This window comes from Diplodia seriata, assembly GCF_021436955.1.
Source record: "Diplodia seriata strain FDS-637 chromosome Unknown scaffold_3, whole genome shotgun sequence".
Classification (NCBI taxonomy): domain Eukaryota; kingdom Fungi; phylum Ascomycota; class Dothideomycetes; order Botryosphaeriales; family Botryosphaeriaceae; genus Diplodia; species Diplodia seriata.
Genome location: NW_027117310.1, coordinates 2,039,685 through 2,065,071, shown reverse-complemented (window position 1 = coordinate 2,065,071; position 25,387 = coordinate 2,039,685). Strand labels below are relative to the sequence as shown.

Here is a 25,387-nt window from a genome sequence, read left to right as displayed (position 1 = left end):
CCCATTGAGTCATCGCCGTGGGGCCAGCGCGCAAGCAGTCGTAACCCGAGAACCGTCCAAACATGCACCCACACCTCCGCTCTAACCCTGCTGCCTCCTTCTCTTGCCAACCTGGGCAGAGAAACCCGTCTTGATGGCCGTGACACTGCGTCTGGATCCGCACGAGTTGCAGGTGACGAAGTACAAACGGTTCTCGCCCTTGTTGAGTTCTGTGTCGGGCGACCTGCACGTCTTGCATGTGACGTATTCGACTGTCCATCGTGTCAGTGCAATCCCTCGCACGTCGTTCCTGGGGGTTCCTACCAATGTACCGCCTGAGAACGTTCTCGATCTGCTTCTGCTGGAAACGACCCTTGATGACCAGTCGCCGGCTGCCGTCAACACTGCCGCTGGTACCCAATTCGGCGAACAGGAACTGGGTGACGTGCTCGTCGGTACGCTTCATGCGCTTGCAGATCTCGGCAATGTTGGCGAAGATGGTCTTCTTGTTGCCTTCACGCAGACACTGCGGCGGCGGGATCTTGTAGCTCTTGGAGCCCGATGAGGCCAGGTCGGGGTGGTGCGAGTGCAGCATGGTGAAGAAGCGGTTGAGCAGCAGGTTGTAGTTGATGGGCGTCGTGTTCTCGTGCGCAAAGATGCCGGTTCCCTTCTCCATGTCGCCCTCCTGCACCTCGTCTTCCTTCTGTTCCTCCTCCTTGTCCGCGCCAGCACCAGCCTCGGCCAGCTTGGCCTCGAAGTCGTCGGCATCGACGACCTTCTTCTTCTTCTTCTTTTTCTTGAGCGCCGACGGGTCGAACTCGCCGTCGGCGGCCGGCGCCTCGTCGTCGCCACCCTCCTTGGTCTTGGACGACTTCTTCTTCTTCTTCTTGGTCAGGTCCTTGAACATGTCGGTGACTTCGTCGACGGCCTTGTCCGTCTCGTTGGCGTGGCTCTCGGCGGTGTCCTTCTCGCCGGCGCCGTTGACGTCCTTGACGTTGCCATCACTGTCAACAATCTGGGCGCCGTCAGCAAAGGCCACGGACTTGCGCGGCTTGCGCTCCTCGGGTGAAGGTTGAACCTGCGTGCCGCACACACTCCGTGTTAGAGACGCGGACGTCATCGGGCAGAGGGGCACGCAAGCTCAGAGTACGGTGGGGAGGGAGGGGGCACGTACTTCGGTGTCCGCCATGGTTGCTAGGGACAGGCGCTACTGGGGGGATGTACGGGCCTGCGGGTGGTGGAGTTCAGGTGTGGCGGGGAGGGAGTGAGGTGTCGGAGCTAGCAGTGCTTTTGTCGTGCCTGTCGCCCACCACCGGCGCTCAGACAATGACTGTTCTGCACAAAAACCGACGTGAGCGCCAAGCCCATGTTTAGCCGCAGATGCCCCGCCGCCCGCCGCCGGCGCCGCTACGTCAACCACCACCCTGGGATCCCGCGCGTCGCTGCGGCCTCCTGCAATTCTGAGCTGCTGGCGTGCCGTCCTCTCTCGCTACCTGCATCACTTTTCGCCCATTGATCCCGCGGTCTTGATGGGCCGCCGAGTGCCTTCAGGCTAGTCCCCACGTCCCGCATCGCGCCTTCCGCCCGCCATGTCCATCACCGACTCCACCTCCTTCGTCGTCCCGCCCTCCAACTCGTCCGACGACGACGTGGACTCGCTCCCTTCCGAAGCCACCACCGAGAGCCTCGATTACGATGAGAATGAGGCTGAGCGCGAGTGGCGCGAGAGCTTGCAGCAGCTCGAGCTCCTCCTGACCATGGTCGTTGTGCCCTACCTGGGCAAGTACTTTGGCCGCAAGTGCGCATACTGGGGTGTGTGGTATACGGCAATGCCCTTTATCGTGCCACGGCTAACCTTACTCACATAGGCTGGGCCAAGTTTATGGAGTGGAAATACCCCGTTGAAGTCCAAATCACCAGCTCTACCGCGTTCAAGGCCGCAGGAGCCGTCGAGGCCGCTGCATCCCTATAGACGTTTTTTCCGGAGGTTTCAAGCAATTCGTTTTGCTTCCAAGGCAGATCCACTCTTGTGGACCAGAGCGCCAATTGAACGTATCAATTCGACGATGCAATGCCTCCAGGCTTGATGGAGTCAAGACAATGATGGAAGCGTCCAGATGAATAACTTGGTCTGTCGAGGAGACGGAAGATATGATAGACCCACCACATATGTGGGGAGGATGTTCATAGATGATAGTACAGGTTGATGTCAAACCTATGTCTTAAAAAGAGAGGCAGCTTGGAGAGGACGAATGGATCACGATGCGACGACCACATGTAGAAACCGATCATCTTTCTGGAGCTCGGGTTGTTGCGATACTGTTGTGCTACACGCCACTGATGTCTTGTTTATTCGCTGAGAAGCATGACACCGTTGAAGCGTCCTGAAGTAGTACGATGGGGTTTGACAGCTCATGAGATTATGTCGTTTGAGCTTGGATGCCTAAACGGCCTGGCTCCTCGATTGTTACGAAAACTGAGTCTGTAGACTAAGCTTGGTCTCAATCTGTGCTAATTGATTATTCGCTGCACGTATTCATCTATCCCCCATGGTAAGCCTCCTGCAACGCGCTCGTTGTGGCGGAGCTGGCGATCCGCCCAGAGTGAACATGGTTGCACCATATCCATGGTGGATTAACAAAGTACATTCAACTCAAGCATATGCAAAGTCACCATGATCCACAACATGCATGATGCGACACGATACAAGCACTTGAAATACATCCCATCCATTCCGATTATCACGCGAACTATCCCAAACCCTCTCACACGTGGAGGGGAGTCAATGTACATACATGACTCTTTTCGCGGTGTACCAACGCCAAACTCCGGGCAAACAAAACGAGTAAACAGGCCCCCGGAGTATAGATCATGAAACCAACCAAGAACGCCTGATGCTAAACGCTCGGGACAAAACCATTACACGAACACGTGGCTGCGGTGTACCCCACACAGCAACGCTGAGAAGGCCGATGATGTCGTGGAGACGGCCAGAAGATTCGACTTTTCCTGTCTCGCCTTACCACTCTTGGTAGGCGCACTTGAAGTGGATTCTATCAGTGACGAGAGAGACACATCGCCAAAGGAGACGTCCTTCGCACGATGGCGACCACCACTTGACGCATTCTGTCCATGACTTGCCGAAGCAAGGTGAAGCAGAGATGAGACGACCGTGCGGACGAAAGCCGAGAAAAGAGAGGCAATGATGAAGACGATGCTCGATTCGAGCCAAAGAGCAGAGAATTGCTCGATGTTGGTATTCGCCTTATCAGCTTCGCGGGGAGAGCAGAGACCGTTGTGGATGGTGGCGAGCGATAGTAACTCATTGCTCGCACCGTCGGCCAGCGCTGGAACGCGCGCTTTGTCAACGGTGTTGTCCCGTTTGGGGTCTTCGCCCTTGCATGACCTGCTGACCGCAAGTATCTGATCAGCTGAAGAGTCGGAGACGGCGCGGACTCTGGCATCAGCAGCTGCCGAAGCAGGTCCTGGAGTGCCATCTTGGCCTTGGCCATGGACGACCGTGTGCCTCGTGGCGAGGCTGGTTCTGGTGGTGGTTTGAGATTGAGACGACACAGAGACCTGCTGTCTCGAGCCGCCAACAATCTGGCTGCCAAAGCGGACGGATAGTGCGTCCGAGTGGGTGGAGCCAGGGTCATTGGCGGAGGTCGGGTTTCTGGACGACAACGATGCTTCGGTGCCATGGCTTCCAGATTCCCGTAGGGGACGCGCGGCCAGTAAGCCATCGCCACCGGGGTGAGGTAAGGTTTCATCCAGGGCAGCATCAGCTCTGCCGCTGGTATGAGGCAGACGCCGAGCAAGTGAGCGGCCATGCTCGCCAAAGCGGGCGCCAGCGCTGGGGTCGGTTCCGAGCACAAGCCCGTCGCTGCGCGCATCGTTGTGATGCCCACTGTTGTCGTTCTGTCCACCATTGAACCAGTCTGGTGCCGCTTGCGGCACCACGCCGATATCTCGTGCGAGATCCATGGAGGTGTGAGCGTTGAGCGTGTGCGTGGCCGTCACACCGTGCGTAGCTGGTTGTAATGTTTCTTGGCGCATTCTGCCAACGGATGGAGCCTGGCGTAACAGCCCTTCTGGTAGTAAGAAGGAGCTTGATATGGCTCCGCCCAGGTTTGGACTTGCCAGGCCACTGTTAGCCATATCGGCGCTCACTCCGCCATCCGAAGAGCGGGATGGCTGTCCGGCCACAGATGACTGTGTTGGCGATCTGCGTGAAGATGAAGACGAGTGTGAGCTTCGTGAAAGGCCGGCGGCTAGGCCCGATTGCTTGCCATCAGTCGACGAGGATGAGAATGTTGCATTTAGCACGTGGCCACCTGAAGCATCCACCATCGGATCTAGATCAAAGCTCCAAGTCTGTGAGGTGTCCAGGGCATTTGAGTTGGATCCCGACCTTGACATTCCAGATGATTGGTAAGTGGAAGCTGGTGATCTTGAGCCGGTCGATGGTGCGTAGTGTTGTTGTGACTGCTGTGGCTCAAGGAACGGATCGTAGAACGACTGTGGAACAGCCTGGAAGAGAGGATCGGTGGCGAAGTCGATCGAGGAGAAATCGTCTTGGGGGAGGAGAAGGAAGTCATCGAAGGATCCTTCGGTGCCGGTGGCTGGAGAGAAGTCGAGGAAGTCCAAGGGACTGTCGGAGGTGGAGAAGGTGGAGTCGGCGAGAAACGAAGTGCTGTCGAATTCGTTGCTCAGAAAGGTTTGTTGAGGAGGAGGCGGATGTGAAGAAGTGGCTGTGGAGGTTCGCTTCTTCACTTTCGAACCAGTACGCGGGGAGGCGGCAGACGAGGCATCAGAAGGCTCGTGGTTGCACTTGCGCTTCCGAGAACGGCACTCTTTGCATGCCTTCATCTGCCGTCTCCGCCGGTACTCCTCCTTCTCCCTGGTGGTCATCGACCTCCGCGTGTGGATCTTGGGCTTGCCATGGCCGGCTGCTGTCCAGACCGAGGTCATGTCCTTGAGAGACAAGGTCTCGGGGCTGGATCCTGCACTACGAGTCGAGGAGCTGGACGAATTCGAGGTCGAAAGCTTGCGGAGATCAAGGCTCGAGCTAGTCGAGAAGACGGGCGAGGGTCTGGCCGAGTAGCTAGCGTCGGGCTGGGGAGCGGGAGTGCCCGTCTCTTGGACAAAGGCGGTAATCTCTTGCTCAATGGCCCGGCGCTCTCCCATCAGGAAGTCCAGGACAGCCTGCTTCTTTCTCTCGGTATGCGTCTTCAACGTGGGGTAGGACTCTCTGAGGGCGTCAAACAGCTCGTCCGACTCGAGCGCGGGCTCGAAGACTAGTTTCGCGAAGGGGTCGAAGGCAGCCTCGCCGGCGGCAGCCGGGGCACGTGAGATGCGGAAGGCCTTCATGATGATAGGAGAGGATTCAATGAGGACGGGATGGGAACAGAAATGCGTGATTGCTACGGGGGACTCCACGCCAGCGGAGTCGGTAGAGTGCCGAATGAGGAAATTAGGGTCAGAAGACGGGCTGGGGTGCGGCTGATGGGGTGGTCAGTCCGCGCAGCGGTGATGAGTGCGAGGGCGGCCGCGTCGCGATGGCGCAACGAGAGGCTTCAGACGTCTCGCGGGAGGAGGGAAGAGGGATTTGGAAGCAGGTTACTCTGCCTGAGGATCCGGCAGGATGATATGGAGTTACTGGCCGCCGGTTACAAGCCAGGCCTTCTGCCTTGCGCGCAAGGACCATGGGCACGACACCGCAGACACCGCGGTGTCCTGATCGGGAATGGCGGGCCTGGGAAAAAGTGGCCAACAGAGGGTGGGACTCGAGGCGTGGGCAGCGCGGAGAAGCGGCCACATCCTATTCCACCCGGTCAGCACAGACGCGCGTGGAGGCTGTGAGTGGCCAGAGCGGTTGACTCATGGCCGCTAGCGCTGACGAAGGCTTTGCAGCCGAACAACACCGCCCGCGCTCCGCCGAACGGTGTCGCAGAACCGGAAGGCTTGTTTTGGGGCTGCCCCTGCTGGTGGTTTGATGAGGCTGGGGAAAACGGCGACTGGCCACTTGACCAGCGTGAGCGGTGGAGGTTAGGGCACCCACAGCCCTGTGATCGTCGTCATGAGTTGCATCACACCCGTCCTGCTGCGCCCTGACACTGCGCCGCCAAGAGGCCTGAAGAGAGATCCGTACCTTGGCTAAGCCCCAATGCCGAACCAAGGCCCAGCAGACTCCGCAGATTTGCTTGTGCTGGCCCTATCGCGGACCGGCTCGCTTATCGTCGCAATCTCATCAGTCATTCGAATCAAGATAGCTTCGACGTGGTTTGACTCGTCAACGAATGCAAGCTGATATTGCTGAAACTGTCGAAGATAAAATCCTCCCAATCCAAACCCTCATTCATTTACTTTTTCCCATAAGAAAACCCAGCACACTCAAAAGGCTGCCGGATCAGCGTTGTCGTACATTTCCATTTTAGTTGGGCTAGCCACTATCGCCATGCATCCCCTCATGCCGTAGTCGTTTGTTGGAAGTTGCTTAGTTGTTCTCGGGGCGGAGGGAACTACAAGATTTGTTAGATGGACAACTACGTCAGAGGCACGCACGAGTCACTTACCGGACAGCCTTGCCAGCCCTCCAGATCTCGAGGTTGCGGATCTCCTCCATCTCCTTGTCGTACAGCTCGCGGTAGTCAGGACGGCCGTTGTAGTCGAGCGACCTCTTGGTCTCGGTGCCATCGGCAACAGCGTCGTACAGGTCGTTGAAGACGGGCTTGAGGGCCTCCTGGAACCTCTTGCTCCAGTCGATAGCGCCGCGGCGGGCAGTGGTGGAGCAGGCAGCGTACATGTAGTCCATGCCGTTGGCGCCGATGAGCGGGTACAGGCTCTGGGTGGCCTCCTCAACGGTCTCGTTGAAAGCCTCGCTAGGGCTGTGGCCGCGCTCACGGAGAACCTCGTACTGAGCGAGGAACATGCCGTGGATACCGCCCATCAGGCAGCCACGCTCACCGTAGAGGTCAGAGTAGACCTCCTTCTCGAAGGTGGTCTTGTAGAGGTAGCCAGAACCGACGGCAACACCGAGAGCAACAGCCCTCTCCTCGGCCTTGCCGGTCACGTCCTGGTAGACGGCAACAGACGAGTTGATACCGCGGCCCTCCTTGAAGAGGGAGCGCACAGTGCGGCCGGAGCCCTTGGGGGCGACGAGGATGACATCAATGTCCTTGGGGACGTCCACCTTGGTCAGATCCTTGAAGACCGGGGAGAAGCCATGAGAGAAGTAGAGGGTCTGGATCTTGTGTCAGCTCACGCCGCTCATGCCACCGTGATATGAATCAGTTTACCTTGCCCTTGGTAAGCTGGGGCTTGATGTGGGGCCAGGTCTCAGACTGGGCGGCGTCGGAGAGCAGGTTCATGATGATGGTACCGCGGGAGATGGCCTCATCGACATCGAAGAGGTTCTTGCCGGGGACCCAGCCATCCTGCTGGGCCTCCTTCCACGAAGCACCGTTCTTGCGGACACCGATGATGACATTGAGGCCGTTGTCACGAAGGTTAAGACCCTGGCCGTGGCCCTGAGAACCGTAGCCGATGAGGGCGAGGGTGTCGTCCTTGAAGTAGTCCTGCGAAGCGGGTTAGTTGCTTGTTTATGCTGAGGAATGCTGCGATGCCTTACGTGGAGCTTCTCCCTCGGCCAGTCATCACGCTCTGCAAGCTGCAAGTCAGTCTTCGGCGCCAGCGGAAGGCACGATTTGAGGCAGCGTACCGTAGACGACCTCCTTGGTGCCGGCGAAGTCGATGGTCTTCATGCCACGAGCCTGCTGCTTGGGAATGGAGACAGCAGCGCGGGGAGCAGCGGCGACGGCGCCCTTGGTGGCCGCATTGAGAGCAGACACGAAGGTGCGGCGCTGGACGGCCGGGGCGGCCAATTGCCTGGCAGAGGCGCGGAGGGCCCTGGAAGCGGTGCGGGAGGCCATTGTGACAGTAAGCAGCTAAGAAAGTGCTTAGGGATGAGGGGAGAGGATGGGATGTGGTGGTTCGGTGGTGATGAGCAATAATCTGGGGACTTGTGAATTCTCTCGCGTAGTGTGCCCGAGCTCAGCGACATCGGAGCGCCGGGGTCTGTGTCACGTGCGGCCAATACCACACGCCGCATTTACCAGCTGTGAGTCAGGCTTCAAGGCACTGCCGAATTGCAATTTGTCCCGGCGTTAATAATTGTGGGCGCGGCCCGCTTGCGCTTTTTGTGGATCATAAGCCGAACATGCGTGCTCACCATCTGGCAACATCCTCGCCATGTGGCTCACCTGCCAATTAAGGGAATTAGCTCAAAGGCAGTCCAACCCCGGGATCGTCTTGCGGCTACTTGGAGAGAATCGCCGTATTCGGGTACTAGCGAACCGTGAGGGACTGCACGCCCGACGTAGACCATTGCTCCAGCCTGCGACCCTCGGAATCGGCGTCCTCGGCGCTCTCATTGGATCTGATTGGTATATGTACTCTAGTCATTCGTAACACCCAGCCGCTGGTGCCAGTCGCAGGAAGCCCAGCAATCCCATGCAAGTACGCCAGCTCCGGATACGCCCCGCCCAAATGCTCGCTTGCACTGTGTATAGAACGTTTGCCTCTCCTGCTCACTTCACCAGCACACGGTCGAAAGTCTGCCCCCGGACTTGCCCGCCTGTCATCGACGCACGCACGTTGCGCTTGAAACCTTCTCTGTTCGATTTGAGGTCTTCGGCGGCTTCCTTGTTCAGCGGGTCTGACGCGTTGGGCTCGAGGAAGAGGAACTGGGGAATGTTAGCGCGAGCTTCGCAGTACAGTGGCATTCATCCCTACATACCTGCAGGCCGACGATGACAGCGTTCAAGTTGAGCACCGGTTTCCAGTCCTCGCGCAGGATGTTCAGGCAGACGTTGCCTTCCAGATCAATGTTGGGGTGGTAGATCTTCTGGGTGCACTTGACCTTGGGCGGATCGTGGGGGAAGTTTTGATTGATGGCGAAGTTGAAGTTGAAGCGACCGCCCTTGTACATGCCCTCGTCGGGCTCGATGGTGAGGACGAAGTTGAGGATATCGTCAGGATTGGGGAACTCGGTCTTCATCGTGGAGCCTAGCGAGAGCTCCGAAAGATCTGTGGGGATGAAAGTAAGCTCGCGCTCTAGGTGCCCATGGCGAGAGTAGATCTCCCCACCTTTCTGCACGCGCAACTGAGCTGCCGTGACCTTTTTCTTCTTCTGGCCTGCGGCAGCATTCTCCTCCTGCTGCTGCTTCTGTTTCTACTCAGCCCGTCAGCAACCTTGCCAGAAAGAGGCCCTTTTGCAATTTGGATGGTCGGCGAACCATAGACCATATCTTGAGCATGCTGGGTGAGGTAGTGCCTTGTCGGCGGCAGCAGCGGGGGTTGCGGCGAAGATCGGAGTCGAAGCGCGAAGATATCGGGAAAACCAGCGGCTCAGCAAAGAGAAGTGGATTGAAGTGGGTGGCGGGTTCGAGGGAGGTCGCACCGAGAATGCGCTTGCGAGTAGGACAGAAGGGTGTGGCGGGAGGTATAAGTGGCGGAGAGTGTTTTACGTGCTGCGTCGGGCGCTGGAGACTTCGGCGCCAAGACTGTCGTCAGGGTTCCGATGGAGGGGCTCCCGCGTTGCCGCCTGATCGGCCAGGCAGCTTCGCCGCCACAACCGACACCTGCCCCAAGCACTACTCACGTCCGCACCCATTTTTTTTTTCTGGCAACACAACAGGACGGGCAATTGCATGAGGGTACCTGAAGCGTGCATGCAGACCAATATGTACGACGACGGACAGAAATCCCCGAACATGAGCTTCCAATTTCCCCAACATAGCAAAACCATCACTGAACGAACAGGCCTTAGTATATTGGCACGGTTCCAACTGGACGGTTTGAGCGTACCCAGAGTCTGGATTTGGCACACGTCCCGGCTTATCTCTATCTCCTGCTCGGAAGCGGCTACGTATCTTATTTTTTTCAGGCCCATGCTTGCATAAAACAAAAGGGATTTGCGCCTCCGAATTGTACTTGGTCGTCAGTGCATCGCATCTGCCACAACACAGGTCCGATCGTCTGGGTTAGCATTGGGTCATAATGATGGAGTTTAAGCCCTTGTTCGAACAATTCAATGGCCTCTTTATTTCCATGTTACCGCGTCAATGTCGAACTGTCCCTTTAACTCCGCGGAGGCTGCTGTAATCCAACTTTCGCTGTCGTCTTTGTAGTCATCGATGGCCTTGGTATGGATTTAGTCAAGTTATATAGTCTCTCACGCGTTCAGTTAAAAGCCTATGTGGCAATGTCCGATCCTCACAAAGGTATTTTCCCAGTCTTAACTCATACTCGACACCAGGGTAGATCACCATGGTATGGTGTTCGACCATCTTCGCCACCATCGTATCTTAGAAGCTCCCCAACTTCTTGTTCGAATCCAGCACTCAACATGTCGAAGGTTGTTTCTTGCCAGCCGCGTCTAATGCGCTTCTGTTTCAGTGGCTCATGTGCTCCATACATATCCTGCGTCCATGGGAGGAAGCCTCGTAGTCGTTCACCATTTTTGGTATCATCGTATTCTTCTTCTACGTGTGTGTCAGTTATATTCCAGCCTGATTGCGCGAATGTTGATTTACCAGACATGACTGGATCAATACCCTGCACCCTAATACGGTCTGACGGCCAACAAATTGCCTTTGCGTGAGACGTCTATCAAGTATCAGACAGTTTCTTTCTGAACCATGTTCGCTGACTTACCAAGAACCTCTCAGATTTGAATGCATGCGTGATGATCTGAATTGTTTCAGGATACCTGCCCACAGCCTTTTTGAAGCACAAAACAGAGAAGAGCAAATTCTGGTAGCTGTCGGTGGCATATTCTTCCAGGAAAATTCTTGAGCCGAGCAGACTCTCACAAGACCCAGAACGGCTGCGAAGTTTGGTTAGAGCTACGGCTGCATTGAAGTAACTGCGAGCCTCGCTGAGGTAAATAGAATTTGCCGTGAAGCCTCCAGAAAATATCAAGATGCTTTTGTCCTTGTTTGCGCCGAACGCAAATGTATTTAGTCCCGCTTGGATGTGGTTGAGAAACGTCTCGTGCTCGCCGGGCTTATGTCCACGCGGTTGCTGAAATGCTTGTAGGTTCCATTGTTTCGGCGAGTACACATCGCATTGGGCGGCTTCAGGATCACCAAGGAAGTGGGCATGGCATGCCACCACTACGAGGTGTGTGTACAATGGCTGCTGACTGATGGATGCCATAGTACGCTGAGTAGACAGTGGTTCTGTCAAAGCAAGAGTCGGCGTTCAGTGACACGGTCAGGGAATGTACACCTATTTAACCGTCGGGAAGGTAAGTCAGCAAGGAGTAAGTGCTCGGCAAGAAGTAGATATAGCACGGACGGCATGGACATGGCCTAAAAGGGGAAAGTCGAAGTGCGTTTGAAGAAGGGGAACTCTTTTGGGAAGTGATGATGATGATCTGAATGCTTCTAAAATGAAAGCTTCAACTGCCGATGCGCAACTATTTTTGAATGATCCCCGATACAGGGCGCCGGAGAGACCAGTCTCAGCACAACGCGCGCAGGGCGTCGCCTGGTGCAGATTATTGGGCTCAATGCGGAAGCTGGCAGGCTACAGTCCAGATCCAAACGGCGGCTCGAACGCCTGGACCCTGATATCCGAGCTTTGCAGACGGCAAGCCTTGCGCGGGATGTTTAAAAGAAAGGCCAGCCGGCGCACTGTGCTGCGGTGACGTGCGTTGCCGCATTGGACGACGGTTCAAAGGAATAGTGGACGGTGGATTGGACGTTTCGAGTGCAGTTCGGCAGTTGAAGCACTCTCCTGAAGAAACAAGCGGCTGTCCTGAAAAGGGAGAGCGCATTCGGGTGCATCTTTCCGGCGTGTACATACATCCAAGTGTCCAGGCGGGGCCTTGGGCGCGCGAGGTGGGTTGGAAGGATCTGAAGAGGATCGGGCTGCGCCTACCAAGTACCCGCCGTGGCTGGAGTTCAGCCACAATGCTGACTGTACGTACTGCGGGCTCACCGCCGTACTGAACGCGACGTCGCGGCGAGCGGTTGCAGATTCAGAGCGCAGAGGGCAGCGGCAGCTCTGCCTTATCACGGCGTTGCGAGGATAGGCGCCCGCTCCCGGATACGATAGGGCTACCGCAGGCCCGAAACGCTAGTGATGAGGAGAAGGCCAATGGTCGGCCGGCGGGCAAGGGAGAGAGGGTTCAAGCGGTGGGATTTGCAGCGTCGCCGCAGCGGAATGGCCGAGCTGGATCGTATTTGTCGAGATGAAATTGCGGGCAGACTCGCAGGGGCTGCAGCGTAAGCTGATTGACGCTGGTGCTACTTCACAGACACGAGCCAGAGGCTCCGCTCCCCACCGCAGGTCTTCGCAATCAGAGCGGCCACGCTCGCCCCAGCGACCGCGCAGCGCGCTGGAGTGGAGCGCGCGGTCATGCAGGCGCGAGAGAAGGCCGCCGGCCGGGGCGGGCGACGACGGCGACCTGACGGCGACGGCGGCGCAGGACAGGCCACAGGGGAGGCGCTGCGGTGTGGTTCGCTGGCAGCGCGTCCGCCGGGTGCTCAGCCACGCGCGCTCGGGCGGGCGCGGTATCGATACGCTGGAAGCGGAAAAGGAGAGAGGCGAGCGGCCAGTGCGTCCTTCTGGAAGTTAAGGGTGACAGTGTTTACGCACCTCACCGATCCATGCGCGCAGGGTGTGCTATTCTTGGAGACAAAGGCATGCGCCCACTGCTGCAGCAACGCGGGCGCTGGCGGCGGCAGAAAAGCATTAAAGAACGGCGGCGGTGGCGTGCGCGCCCAAAGAGAGTGTCTCTGGTTCCCTGTTCCGCGCGACAGCCCCAGCTGCATCTGAGAAGCGGTGTTGCCCTGGTTGCCTGACAAGCGTGCGCTTGAAACGAGCGTGCAGTCGCTACAGCCCGCCTCCTCCTCTGCCCTTCTCCACAACGCCCGAGTCGCGCTGATCCCGGCCCAAAATCTCTCCCTAACCTCTGCCTCCCTATTAAAAAGCTCGCTCCTCTCCTCATCACACAAAGATCATCCCCGCGCGTCTCCCTTTCTCAAGCGCGCACGCACATCATGAGCTACCACCAGGCAGGGGGTAATGGCTACGGCGACAGCCACCATCTAAATGACATGTCGCGTCCGGGTGACCATGTTTGTCCACACCATCTGACCCTTAGTCTCTCCTTCTGCTAACTCCTCAAGCCCGACGCTGCCTACGAGGGCGATTCTCTGCTGCACCCCAACCCCACCGGCGCGAGAGAAGGTAACCCATCTTACCCTGACACCCCCGACCCGCAGCAGTCCCGTTCTGACCGCCTCGCAGGCCCCTTCGACGACCCTACGCACGACGGCCATATGCAAGCCCCGCCGCGTCCTGTGTCGGCTTACAGCCTGACTGAAACCTACGCCGACGGTTCCACCTCCGGCACGCCCTACGGCTACAACCAAGCCGGCTACAATGCGGCCGACGATGTCTACGGCGGCACCGATGCCGCGCAGGAGTTCGGTGTAGACCAGAACCGCGCCCCCTCGCCCTACAGCAGGAGCGAGACGAGCTCCACCGAGGCCTGGCGTCAGCGCCAGCAGCCCGGCGGTGCCGGCGGCCTGAAGCGTGCCGCCACGCGTAAGGTTCGCCTCGTTCAGGGTGCCGTCCTGAGTGCCGATTATCCTGTCCCTTCGGCCATCCAAAATGCCATTCAGGCCAAGTACCGCAATGACCTTGAGAGCGGCAGTGAGGAGTTCACTCACATGCGCTGTACGCCCACCCCAATTCCGCTTTCTCCTGGCCCCCAACTTCTAACGCGCGTCCAGACACGGCCGCTACCTGCGACCCCAACGATTTCACGCTGAAGAACGGTTACAATTTGCGTCCGGCCATGTACAACCGTCACACCGAACTGCTGATTGCTGTTACCTACTACAACGAAGACAAGGTCCTGACTGCGAGAACTCTGCACGGTGTTATGCAGAACATTCGTGACATCGTCAACTTGAAGAAGTCCGAGTTCTGGAACAAGGGTGGCCCTGCCTGGCAGAAGATCGTCGTGTGCTTGGTCTTCGATGGTATCGATCCTTGCGACAAGGGCACGCTCGACGTGCTTGCAACCATCGGTATCTACCAGGATGGTGTCATGAAGAGGGACATTGACGGAAAGGAGACGACTGCACACGTTGTGAGTAGCATTGGCACTTGCAACAGAGAACTGGGAGAACTGACACTTTCTAGTTCGAATACACTACCCAGCTGTCTGTTACCCCGAATCAGCAGCTGATCCGCCCCCACGATGACAGCTCCAGCACCCTCCCCCCTGTCCAGATGATGTTCTGTTTGAAGCAGAAGAACACGAAGAAGATCAACTCCCACCGTTGGCTCTTCACTGCTTTTGGCCGCATCCTGAACCCCGAAGTTGTCATCCTGATCGATGCCGGTACCAAGCCTGGCCCCAAGTCCCTGCTCGCCCTGTGGGAGGCATTCTACAACGACAAGGATCTTGGTGGTGCTTGTGGTGAAATTCACGCCATGTTGGGTAAGGGTTGGAAGAACCTTGTCAACCCACTGGTCGCCGCGCAAAACTTCGAGTACAAGATCAGTAACATTCTCGACAAGCCGCTGGAGTCCTCGTTCGGTTACGTCTCTGTGTTGCCTGGTGCTTTCTCGGCTTACCGTTTCCGTGCTATCATGGGTCGTCCGCTTGAGCAGTACTTCCACGGTGACCACACGCTGTCCAAGATTCTCGGCAAGAAGGGTATCGAGGGTATGAACATTTTCAAGAAGAACATGTTCTTGGCCGAGGATCGTATTCTCTGTTTCGAACTGGTCGCCAAGGCCGGCTCAAAGTGGCATCTTACCTACGTCAAGGCCTCCAAGGGTGAAACGGATGTGCCCGAAGGTGCACCCGAATTCATCGGTCAGCGTCGTCGTTGGCTTAACGGTTCGTTTGCCGCCAGTATTTACGCGTTGATGCACTTCAGCCGTATGTACAAGTCCGGTCACAACTTCCTCCGCATGATCTTCCTGCACATCCAGCTCGTCTACAACTTCGCGACCCTCTTCGTTACCTGGTTTGCCCTGGCTTCCTACTGGCTTACTACCACCGTCATCATGGACCTGGTCGGTATTCCCCAGTCTGCCGAAGACTCAAGTTCCGGCCAGCAGAAGAACGCCTGGCCTTTCGGCAACACGGTCACGCCCATCTTCAACACGGTCCTCAAGTACGCGTACCTGGCATTCCTTCTCCTGCAGTTCATTCTCGCGCTCGGTAACCGTCCCAAGGGTTCGCGTTACTCGTATGTCGTGTCGTTCTGCGTCTTCGGCACGATTCAGCTGTACATCGTCATTCTGTCCATGTACCTGGTCGTCCAAGCGTTCACGAGCCCGACTTCGCAGGGTCTTGACACGACCTCAGCGTCTGCCTTCGCTGCGTCGTTCTTCTCGTCGGACGGTGTTGGTATCATTATCATTGCGCTGGCGGCTACCTTCGGTCTTTACTACATTGCCTCGTTCATGTACTTGGACCCGTGGCACATGTTCACGTCGTTCCCGCAGTACTTGCTGATTGCTTCCTCTTACATCAACATTCTGAACGTCTACGCCTTCTCCAACTGGCACGACGTTTCGTGGGGTACCAAGGGTTCCGACAAGGCTGAGGCTCTGCCATCTGCTAAGACGGACAAGTCCGACGACGGAAAGCACACGGTCATCGAGGAGCCGGATGTTTCTCAGGCGGATATCGACAGCCAGTTCGAGCAGACGGTGAAGCGCGCTCTGCAGCCATTCGTGGCCGAGGTTGAAGACACGGCCAAGACGCTTGACGACTCGTACAAGTCTTTCAGAACTCACTTGACGACTGCTTGGATTTTCTCTAACGCTCTTCTTGCCGTTGTCATCACCAGCGACAACTTCGACAAGTTTGGTTTCACGGTAAGCATGAAGTCCGCAACGGATACAATGGATCAACAGCTAACATGTTCCGTAGTCTGGTGCCTCCCAACGTACGGCGCGCTTCTTCCAGGCCCTGCTGTGGACGACGGCCTTCATGTCCTTGATTCGTTTCTTCGGCTGCCTGTGGTTCCTGGGCAAGACCGGTATCCTGTGCTGCTTCGCCAGGAGATAGACGACAACATTCAAATCGATACCCGCAATTTCGAAGATTTTTCGGAAGCAGTGCCAATGTCCAAGATCTCAGGCACTGGCACATGCACGGCCATGTGCAATTCAAAGCAGCCCCTAGGGAGGAATCTAGGCGTGTTGGGTGTTTTCATTGCTGCTTGTTCTGTTTTGGTTTTTCTCATTTCTGGCATATCTCAGGGGCTCTTGCTTGTTACACGTAACGTGCTGGCTGGCCCGGACCTGCTGTCGAGTTATCTCATACACGTTGGAAAAAAACGGGGCGTATAGTCGAACCAGGCCGGTGTCTCCTTTGTATAATCTAGCCATGATGAATGTCCGTCGGTTCTCCTCGAAATTCCCTCTGGTCAAATTTCGCAGTAGCTTTTCTTTTGGCATAGTTAATTTGCGATGCTTGATATCCCTGGCTTCGGTTGACTTCGAAGTGCGAGTGATGGTGATAGGCGCCGAGGAAGGCAGCCAAGAGGAGCGGCGGTAAGATGAAGGCAGGCGTTAAGCTTTCCGCGGACGTGCCGTCCGACCCGAGCGGGACCGGGACGACCAGTTGATGCTGGGTTCGGAGCGAAAAGGAGGAGCAGGTGGCACGTGGGGAGCGGCATTTTGCGGTGGTCCCACAAGGCTGCGACGCTGGTGGCCGTTGATGACTATCGATGCGACGGGCTGGTGGCTAGTGAAGCCGAGGCTGCCGGGCGGGAAAGACCCTGACGTGTACGTCTGGGACCGGCAGCTCTTGCCTTGCTGTGTTCGAAGTTGGGCGTAGTTTGATTGCGATCACTACAGTGTACGAGTCCTCTCGCATGCGTCGTCATAGCCCTTCCTCCGAAGCCGTTTGCTCTTCGTCGATTTAAACAGTGCCAATTACCGCAAGACGGCGCCAGTGATGCTGTTCCCCGCTGCGAATGTATGTTTCCAAATGTGGTGCGACTTGGACGGGTGGAAGCAAGCAAGCAGCGATCGCTTCTCAAAGGAGCATCGGTGGTTGTAAGGCTAGATTTAAGCTACTTCGAGCAAGAGCAACGCATGTCCGTCCCCACAGAAGCACGCGCATTCTTCAGCCTTAAGAGGTCCCTTGCTGACTCGGACGCGTCGGTTTTGTAACGCTTAATTCTCAAGGATTGCCCCCGCAGTCACAAGTCGTCCCTTGCGTTGCCCCAGCCACTCTTCGCGCCCGCGCCACCAAGATGCCAGGCGCCCAACTTCGGAAGACGTAAATAGTCGGTTGATCGGGCGACCGCCATTTAGTGAGTGGTGACGTACCTACGCGGGAGTGTTCTGATTCCCGGGTCCGACGCACATGTCTGCTAGGTTGGTTGCCGCGAAAGCTCCAAGCGTGATGGTGCTCAGATGATTTCCATCTAACGAGCGAACGTGGTCGATGCATATTCCGCCGATCCCTGCACCGACACCACATCACCGTTCATTCAGTCAACAACCATCTCTCCCCAGACAATCCATCCCTATCGACCTATCCAAGGAGAAAAAAAAAAAAGGAAGTCGAGAAAAAGAAGTGAGCACTCGACAATGCCGCCGCCGCCCACCGCCGCATCCGCCCCTCCCCAAAAAGTCCGGGACGCCTTGCACTTCCCGGCCTCCGACGCCGCGGCGATAGAACCGTATCTCCCACCAACGACAACGAAACCTTCTTCTTCTTCTCCTTCTCCTTCTCCTCCTCTCGACCGCCCCTTCGTGACCCTCACCTTCGCCACCTCCCTCGACAGCGCCCTCTCCCTCGCGCCGGGCACGCAGACGGCGCTGTCGGGCCCGGCGTCCAAGGCCATGACGCACCACCTGCGCTCGCGGCACCAAGCCATCCTCGTCGGCGCGGGCACGGCGGTCGCGGACGACCCCTCGCTGAACTGCCGCATCGAGGGCGTGGGCGGGTATGGAGGGACCGACGACGGGGAGCAGTTGAGCGGGCAGCCGAGGCCGGTGGTGGTGGATCCGAGGGGACGGTGGGACTGGGGCGGCGGCGGCAGGGAAGATGCGCCGATGGCGAAGGTGTTGAGGTTGGCGGGGGAGGGGAGGGGGAGGGCCCCGTGGGTGCTCGTGGCGGAGGGGAGGGGGGTGGAGGTCGGGCCGGAGAGGAGGGCGGTGCTGGAGGGGTGCGGGGGGAGGGTCTTGGAGGTCGCAACCGACGAGGATGGGAGGATGGAGTGGAGCCGTGTGCTGGGTCGGCTGGCTGCGGAGGGGATCGAGAGCGTTATGGTCGAGGGAGGGGCGGGCGTCATCAACAAGTTGCTGGAGCCGCAGAACGTGCACTTGGTGGACTCAGTCATCGTCACTATCGCGCCCACTTGGTTGGGTCAGGGCGGTGTGGTGGTGTCGCCGCCGAGGAGGGTGGATGGAGATGGCACGCCGGTGGCGGCTGCCAGGTTGAAGGAAGTCAAGTGGTGTCCTTTGGGTGAGGACGTGGTGCTATGCGGAAGGCTGCAGTGAGGGGCATTTACGCCGAATGTATGCTCTGCGGCGCGGGTTGCAAAAGAAATGTCGACCCACATCTGTCTTGAGGATTCTGCTGCCTATGTAAATGTGGTCGGACATCCCTACGTCTAGACATATTCACATCTACGTCCGGATGTATGCTTCAGCTACCCACGCAAGGAGGACGTAGTGTCCTGATGGTGCTCTAGGGGCTCGGACTCAAAACTCTATTCCCTGCTATGCCCTCTAATCTCTATCCGGCAATGTTTTCGGCCTTGCGCTCTCCGTCTTTGCCTACGACGCCCTCTGCTCTCTCCGCTTCAGGCTCAGGGGCAGCGAAGAGCTTGCCAATGGCCTCCATGGTAGTATTGCCTCCGCTGAGCACGATGCCAACATTCCACCCCTTCTCTCCAGCCTCCTGCTCAACCAGACGCCTGAATTCCTCGTTGTAGAGGCAGACGGCCAGGCCCAGGGCAGCAGTCGGTTCTACGAAGACCTTCATGCGCTCCATGAGAAGGCGCATGGCGGCCTTGATCTGACTCTCAGTCACGGCGAAGATGCTCTTCACCTTACTCTTGTCGCTGATGACGGACCAGGGGATTTCTCCCACCGGGGTCCTCACTCCATCGGCGATGGTGAGCGACTTGACGGTCGTGATGCGCTTGCCTTCTTTCAGGCCTCTGCGCGCATCGTCGGCGCCCTGGAAGGATGGCTCGGCGCCAAAGACGCGGATGCCGGTGCCGCTCAAGGCCGTGGCAGTGCCGGAAAGCAAGCCTCCGCCGCCGCAGGGCGTGATCACGGCGTCCAGGGCATCCGTATCCCGCACGCTCAGTGTCGCCTTGACTGCAATCAGGTCCTTGACCTGCTGCTCGAACTCCAGGGCGGCGGTGCCCTGGCCCAAGACAATGTCCGGGTGGTCGTAGGGAGGGACGAGGATGGCGCCAGTGCGGGCAATGACGTCCTGCACGACAGCCTCGCGCTCCTGGGAGGTGGAGCCGCTGAAGACGACTTCGGCGCCGTGACCCTGGGTGGCGGCGATCTTGGAGGGAGTGCTGATGGTCGGCATGACGATGTAGGCCTTGACGCCGCGGGTTTTGGCGGCGAGGGCGAGGGCAGCAGCATGGTTGCCTGCGGCGGGGTCAGCGAGCAGAATCGTCGGGGAGGATTGGCAGCGGGTTTGGAGGCATACCGGAGCTGTGCGTCACGACGCCTTTGCTGAGCTCATGGTCGGTCAGGCGCGACAGGGCGTGGAATGCGCCGCGGGCCTTGAAGGCGCCGACGCGCTGCTGGTTCTCACACTTGAAAAAGAGGTTGATCTTGGGACGAGCGGGCGTCTGGCCCGCGTGCTCGGTGCCTTCTAGGTCATGCTCGGTCTGCGGGGTGGAGGCGAAGTGCGAGAGGGTGGTGCAGGTGAGCACGGGCGTGCGGTGGACGTGGGGCTTGATGGCCTGGTGCGCGGCCGCAACCGACTCCCGCGACAGCGGCATGCACCTGGAAATGTCAGCCATGGTGGAGGACACGGGGTTGATCGACAAGCACAGAGAATTGAGGAAGTGGACTTACCGCGCAATTGCGCAATTGGTGAAGTCGCCGGTAGCCTCCACTTTCGCCGCGCGCCCTATGCGAGACGACCGGTCTGTTTGCTCACGCGCCGACGCCTTTCGCTTTCATCCTCTGTTTTGCCGATGCATCGACATCTTCGTTCTCACGACCAAAGGCATCGATGGAAAAACACATCATTCAATTTCTACGTACTCGGCACTTCATCACCAAACCTTAGCATGCCATCAGACTTCTATTTACCCTTCCAGGCCTGCTCCAACAACTCCCTCGCCTTGATGGGCTTGATCTCCGGGAACTGCTGGTTCAAGGCCTTTTCAGTCGGCATGTCGAATTTGCCCGATGCGAAAGCGAGCCCAAAAGCCGCGTGCAACACTTGCAATTTCTCCTTTGGGAAGAAGTCATAACCGGCGGCGTGGTTGGGAAGTTCGGTGATCTGATGAGCCTTGAGCTTGTCGAGATCATCGTAGTTGACCTCGAACTTGGAGCCTACTCGTCCAGTCAGTCAGAATCTCCAGAGCGAGGTTGTCGGAAGTCAAAAGGAATGCGTACCGCGAACCTCCTCGGCAAGCTTTAGGAATTCATTCCACGTCAGCTTGTCGCCAACAATCAGATACTCGCTGTCCCATTTCGGAAGGTCGAGTGCCGCAACCACGAACTTGGCCACATCGAATGTGTACGTGAAAGCCACAGGGGTGTTCCCGTCACCAGGGATCGCCGCCACCTTGTTCGCGACGTCCAGGACCGGCGCTATCGGAATCTGGTAGCTTTTGATGTGTGGCAACGCAAAGTAGTCCAGGAAGAAGCCGTTCTGGAACCGGGTCCATTCGAGGCCAGTCTTCCGGAGCTCAGCAAGCGCATCGAGCCGGAACGTCAGGTGAGGCAGTATGGCCACCTCCCTGGCACACGGTCAGCTTCTCGGCTTTTGAAGATACTAGGGCCGCAACTTACTCGGGGCCGTAGGGCACGCCGTACTCGCTGGCGACAAACCTCGTCGTCGTCGAGGACTTGTCAGCAGCCTTGATGAGGTTGATCTGAGACTGCGACGACACTTCGTCCGTCACCATCAGTGCCGAGATAACCACTTCAATCTTGTTGCTCTCGAGCACCTGCTTCAGGGAGTCTACGTTGTCGTAGTCGACTGTCTCCGCATCGTCGCCAGCCTGGCTCGGTTTATATCAGCCTCCCCGCCATCTATCAGACACAAGGAGAACCGTACCTTTCGGGAAAATACGACGACATGATACTTGGGGTTGGTCTTCAAGACGTCGACGATGGTCCTTCCGACATTTCCCAGGCCCCCGGGAACAGCAACGTTGACCATTTTGGAGGATTCGGCGGAGTTGGAAGATACCTTTGGAGGTTTGTAGATGCCAGTAAAGAGGGGTGCAGTTGGTCCAAAATTCAGTTCAACGTGAGCACCCGGCCTTATATACACTTCGTTTCGCTACATAATATTCTGACCAGGTGTCGTGCTTCCTTCGCGTCATTCCACATTATTAATAAAGCGTGGTGGTCTGCGGATTGATGCTCCGGAGCCCGTGAACCAGGCACGCCATTCTCGCCGGGTACCCAACACGCGGACAGCGGACGAAGTTACTCGGAACACGTGCTAAGCCGAGCCGGTTTCAACGCCAGTCGTGTGAGTGCCTTTAGTCGCGAAAGGCCGAAGTGCTTACAAAGGCCTGGCGTTACGTTGATCCGCCGCTTTTCGTGCGGGACTCGGAGTGCCGAAAAGAGACATCCTACAGGTTTAAGCAAAAGCCTCGCTTCCTTTATTGCTTAAAAGGTCGGATCAGCTTGATGCCACTGGAAAAAGCACGAAACAGACCCCGCAGTGGTTCTTTTACAATTTGAAGCACATACGAGAAGGCAGTGCAGAACCGGTTCGTTTGATGCGTGGATGGGTGAGCACAGGAGCACTTATACGTATATATTCGTGGCCTTAGCCTGCATTCGGTAGCATCAAAATTGGGGCATCCAAGCTTGACTGAGGCTGTACAGCTGAGGCTACTTGACCTTATGTGAGATGGCTTGGTGAAAGTGTAGTTGTGGGTTTGCCTTGGAAGATGTGCCCCTGTGGATAGGACCATTGCCAACCACGCCCGCTCTTTCCGGGTCGCGAATACTTCTAAAGAGAATATCAAAGGCTTACAACAGATGGCATCAATTCGGATCGACGTCGAATGTGCTATTAAATGCATGGTAGGAGGAATGGGGCTGTGACGTATTGTTTACTTGACGTTGTCTGCAGCGGACTCACCAAGCATCACAGAACCTATTTGGGATCAACACGCGTACGTCGTATCCTTCGACTTCTGAAAGCTGAATCAATGTGGCTGGGTCAAAAGTCCCCGACCCGTCGTTGTGAGTATGGTCTGAGCTTCGAGCTTGAACCAATCAACGGCTCGGATAAGAGAATGCGAGCGACCATTCGCGAACCCGCCTACGAATGCGAATGCGGTTACCGCTAAGCCAGCCAAAAGAGGCGCAGACATCTGCGACACTCCACAAGAAGGAAGATAGCAAAGAATGCCTTGAGGCGGAGCATAAGCAGTCCTAAGTTCTTGACCTCATGTGTAGGATAAATATGTGCTGTAGAGATCCCGTCTGTCTCACTCAACAATCACCAGCTTCTCCCTTCGCACACGCTCATATATTAATTCCTTTCCTTTCTACAACGGAACCACAAGAACCAGTCAACATGTCCGCCCCGGAAGTAGATAGGTTCTATGAGCATTACAAGCCGAGTTTGGCAGCCGGTGTCATCTTCGCAGCTCTCTTTGGTGTATCCACACTTCTACATACCTGGCAGCTTCTTCGGAAAAGGACATGGTACTTTATTCCATTCGTCATAGGTGGTACCTGTTAGTACTTCCAAAGCCCCTATTAATCGTGTGTGTCTCACTGACTGTGCGTAGTCGAGATCGTCGGATACGTCTCGCGCGTGATATCAAGCACGCAGTACCCAGAATCCAAAAATGTACCATACATCTTGCAAGCTCTGCTACTGCTCCTTGCGCCAGCACTGTTCTCGGCATCCATCTACATGGTCCTGGGCCGTATCATCAGGCTGACCGGAGGCGAAGAGTACTCTCTTGTGCGAGTCAGCTGGCTTACCAAGATCTTTGTCTTCGGTGACGTTTCCTCGTTCATCATCCAGGGCACTGGTACGTCTGTTCCGATCTTCTTTTATCACATGGTGCAGACGACTAACGAGGCTCTGTTTAGGTGGCAGTATACTTGCCAAGGCCGAAACGGCCGAAAAACGGGATCGCGGCGAGCTGTTCATCACCATCGGCCTGATCGTCCAGATCGTCTTCTTCGGGCTGTTCATCCTCACATCCATCCACTACAACTGGCGGCTGCGCAGGGCGCCGACCGAAGCCTCCCGCACGACGCCCGTGTCCTGGCAGATGTACCTCATCGTTCTGTACATTTCCAACGGGCTTATCATGATTCGCTCCATCTTCCGCCTTGCCGAGTACCTGCAGGGTGAGGATGGGGAGCTGCTCTCCACCGAGGTCTATCTCTACGTTTTCGATGCGGCCTTGATGTTCCTGTCCATGGTCCTCTTCAACTGGAAGCACCCAAGCACTCTGATCCCGCCTAAGAAAAAGGATCAGCAAGACCTTGAGGCTAGCAGCGGTAGCTTCCTCATGCAAGAGCGCGAGAGGAAGTAGGAAGTGGCGTACTCACTCACAGAAAAGGAATCTGTAAAGCTGTAAGCGTCGGCTAGCGGGAGAGGAGGTTCGTTGGAGAAGGGTTGTCTCTCACCATTTACAATCATTTCATGGCACATGTCGGTATGAATGAAGGCGTTCTGGGCATTTCAAGACTTGTGGGGGGGCTAGCGTAGTGCGATTCAATGAACAATAGACAATAGAGAATTAGTATGCAATATTGAGCAACAGTGACTGCACGAATGGATTGTGTGTAACCCGGTAGCTTCTGCGTTGAACCAAAAATCTCCAATGTGTGTCTTGGATGCCCACTATTTCGTTAGTCAAAGGTACCGTTACACCAGCCCACAAGCCAATCTTTAGATTACCCGCGGTAGACGGTGCACGCAGGCGTCTACGCTCACCGCCGTGGATGATCACTGGTAACGAGAGCTCCACTTCTAGTTCGACAACCCCGGGAGGGTCTCTAGTTGATGCTGGAAGAGGCACCAAGACCGACTTGGCGTAAGATGCGGGACTATTGATGCAATCCTGCGGGGTGTCGGACCGTCTTGTAAGGCATGGTGTCAAATCGAAGTACCCAACTGCCTGCGCCAATACGGAGAAAAGACGTAGAAGCTGCTCCAAACTTGCGCTTCAGTTCCAGGCGCGTATCTTTCACGTGTATGACAAGTCCATGGCCAGCCGGACATATGGTCTCCAAGCTAGTCCCAATTGTCGACGTGATCAGATACTGGTTTATCGCAAGTGCGATCCTAGCAGGGCGCTAATCCAAGAAGCCCATTTCTTCATCCATGACACCTTGTAATCCAGGGGCACGACGATGAGGACCGCTGTTGATGGGTGGCCACGACCTTTGACGCTTGCGGAGCTCTTCGGCTTGGGAAATGCAGAGCGCAAGGTTGCTTTCTCTGTCAGTAGGGTGATACATTCAGGATATGAGGACAGTAATATACTCAAGCTTCCCATGTATTACATAGCCCTGCTGCTCGAGTACCTCGGCAAGCTCCTGCTGATGATTGTCTAGCAGTGACGGATTGGGGACTACGATGAGGGGCACATTGAGGCGAAGAGCGTCGAGGATACTGCCGGAGCCTGGTGCAGAGGAGGTCCGTCAGTGAAAGCTCAGTACCCAGTGAAGGCCAGCAAGCATATCGTACCAGCATGGCTGACAACGACGCCCTCTCTGGAGCCGTCGGCTGGATGGCCCTTGGCAAGCTGCATCTGGGCGGCAAGACCATTCTCGCGGAAGCTGAAGCCCGAGACGTCGACACCATACTGGCCAAGCAACTCGTTGTCGGCGCTGACCTCTTTCCACAATCTCCTGTTCTTGCCGTACTGAACGAGCAAGTGCGTATAGCCCGCTTGGGCGAGGGAGCGAAGGAAATCAGGCTGAGTGCATGCCCTGACGAGCTCGTCGAAGGTCGCGGTCGCCCCAATGGTGACGAAGCAAACCTTCTTGCGTTCCTGGTCGGGTTGCGACATGGCCTGGTGACGTTGGGGTGCAAGGGTGGTGGTGGAGCTGGTGACCGCGGCGTCGGTGCCAAGACGCGGGAGTTTCGGTGGTCCGCAAAGATTCTGGAGAAGCGGCCAGCACCACCACCCTCCCTCGCCATCCT

The 25,387-nt window shown here is 56.9% G+C and overlaps 10 protein-coding genes across 10 annotated transcripts; 3 read left to right on the top strand and 7 right to left on the bottom strand.

Moving 5' to 3' along the window:
- Window positions 1-81: 81 nt before the first annotated feature.
- Window positions 82-1,168, bottom strand: SUI3 (translation initiation factor eIF-2 beta subunit; the record flags this gene model as incomplete). Its single annotated transcript, XM_066774827.1, has 3 exons — window positions 82-251; window positions 304-1,057; window positions 1,154-1,168. 3 exons carry the CDS (start codon window positions 1,166-1,168, stop codon window positions 82-84), a joined length of 939 nt encoding a protein of 312 aa, XP_066634946.1.
- A 400-nt stretch (window positions 1,169-1,568) lies between these two features.
- On the top strand, window positions 1,569-1,951 carry SLS55_003349 (uncharacterized protein; the record flags this gene model as incomplete). Its single annotated transcript, XM_066774826.1, has 2 exons — window positions 1,569-1,791; window positions 1,848-1,951. The coding sequence occupies 2 exons, from the start codon at window positions 1,569-1,571 to the stop codon at window positions 1,949-1,951; spliced, it is 327 nt and encodes a 108-aa protein (XP_066634945.1).
- A 947-nt stretch (window positions 1,952-2,898) lies between these two features.
- On the bottom strand, window positions 2,899-5,349 carry SLS55_003348 (uncharacterized protein; the record flags this gene model as incomplete). The annotated part of the gene is made up of 1 exon (XM_066774825.1): window positions 2,899-5,349. The coding sequence occupies one exon, from the start codon at window positions 5,347-5,349 to the stop codon at window positions 2,899-2,901; it is 2,451 nt and encodes an 816-aa protein (XP_066634944.1).
- Window positions 5,350-6,475: 1,126 nt separating this feature from the next.
- On the bottom strand, window positions 6,476-7,910 carry ILV5 (Bifunctional acetohydroxyacid reductoisomerase; the record flags this gene model as incomplete). Its single annotated transcript, XM_066774824.1, has 5 exons — window positions 6,476-6,500; window positions 6,555-7,222; window positions 7,278-7,556; window positions 7,610-7,641; window positions 7,700-7,910. The coding sequence occupies 5 exons, from the start codon at window positions 7,908-7,910 to the stop codon at window positions 6,476-6,478; spliced, it is 1,215 nt and encodes a 404-aa protein (XP_066634943.1).
- A 657-nt stretch (window positions 7,911-8,567) lies between these two features.
- UBE2M (NEDD8-conjugating enzyme Ubc12) lies at window positions 8,568-9,296 on the bottom strand (the record flags this gene model as incomplete). The annotated part of the gene is made up of 3 exons (XM_066774823.1): window positions 8,568-8,723; window positions 8,777-9,211; window positions 9,276-9,296. The coding sequence occupies 3 exons, from the start codon at window positions 9,294-9,296 to the stop codon at window positions 8,568-8,570; spliced, it is 612 nt and encodes a 203-aa protein (XP_066634942.1).
- Window positions 9,297-13,049: 3,753 nt separating this feature from the next.
- CHS3_1 (Chitin synthase, class 3) lies at window positions 13,050-16,090 on the top strand (the record flags this gene model as incomplete). Its single annotated transcript, XM_066774822.1, has 5 exons — window positions 13,050-13,127; window positions 13,179-13,731; window positions 13,788-14,149; window positions 14,203-15,897; window positions 15,953-16,090. The coding sequence occupies 5 exons, from the start codon at window positions 13,050-13,052 to the stop codon at window positions 16,088-16,090; spliced, it is 2,826 nt and encodes a 941-aa protein (XP_066634941.1).
- Window positions 16,091-18,778: 2,688 nt separating this feature from the next.
- SLS55_003344 (uncharacterized protein) lies at window positions 18,779-20,033 on the bottom strand (the record flags this gene model as incomplete). The annotated part of the gene is made up of 2 exons (XM_066774821.1): window positions 18,779-19,653; window positions 19,715-20,033. 2 exons carry the CDS (start codon window positions 20,031-20,033, stop codon window positions 18,779-18,781), a joined length of 1,194 nt encoding a protein of 397 aa, XP_066634940.1.
- Window positions 20,034-20,320: 287 nt separating this feature from the next.
- Window positions 20,321-21,409, bottom strand: SLS55_003343 (uncharacterized protein; the record flags this gene model as incomplete). Its single annotated transcript, XM_066774820.1, has 4 exons — window positions 20,321-20,574; window positions 20,638-20,984; window positions 21,037-21,248; window positions 21,305-21,409. 4 exons carry the CDS (start codon window positions 21,407-21,409, stop codon window positions 20,321-20,323), a joined length of 918 nt encoding a protein of 305 aa, XP_066634939.1.
- Window positions 21,410-22,789: 1,380 nt separating this feature from the next.
- On the top strand, window positions 22,790-23,768 carry SLS55_003342 (uncharacterized protein; the record flags this gene model as incomplete). Its single annotated transcript, XM_066774819.1, has 3 exons — window positions 22,790-22,952; window positions 23,007-23,255; window positions 23,317-23,768. 3 exons carry the CDS (start codon window positions 22,790-22,792, stop codon window positions 23,766-23,768), a joined length of 864 nt encoding a protein of 287 aa, XP_066634938.1.
- Window positions 23,769-24,699: 931 nt separating this feature from the next.
- Window positions 24,700-25,253, bottom strand: ALG13_1 (N-acetylglucosaminyldiphosphodolichol N-acetylglucosaminyltransferase catalytic subunit alg13; the record flags this gene model as incomplete). The annotated part of the gene is made up of 2 exons (XM_066774818.1): window positions 24,700-24,863; window positions 24,929-25,253. 2 exons carry the CDS (start codon window positions 25,251-25,253, stop codon window positions 24,700-24,702), a joined length of 489 nt encoding a protein of 162 aa, XP_066634937.1.
- Between the last annotated feature and the right edge of the window lie 134 nt (window positions 25,254-25,387).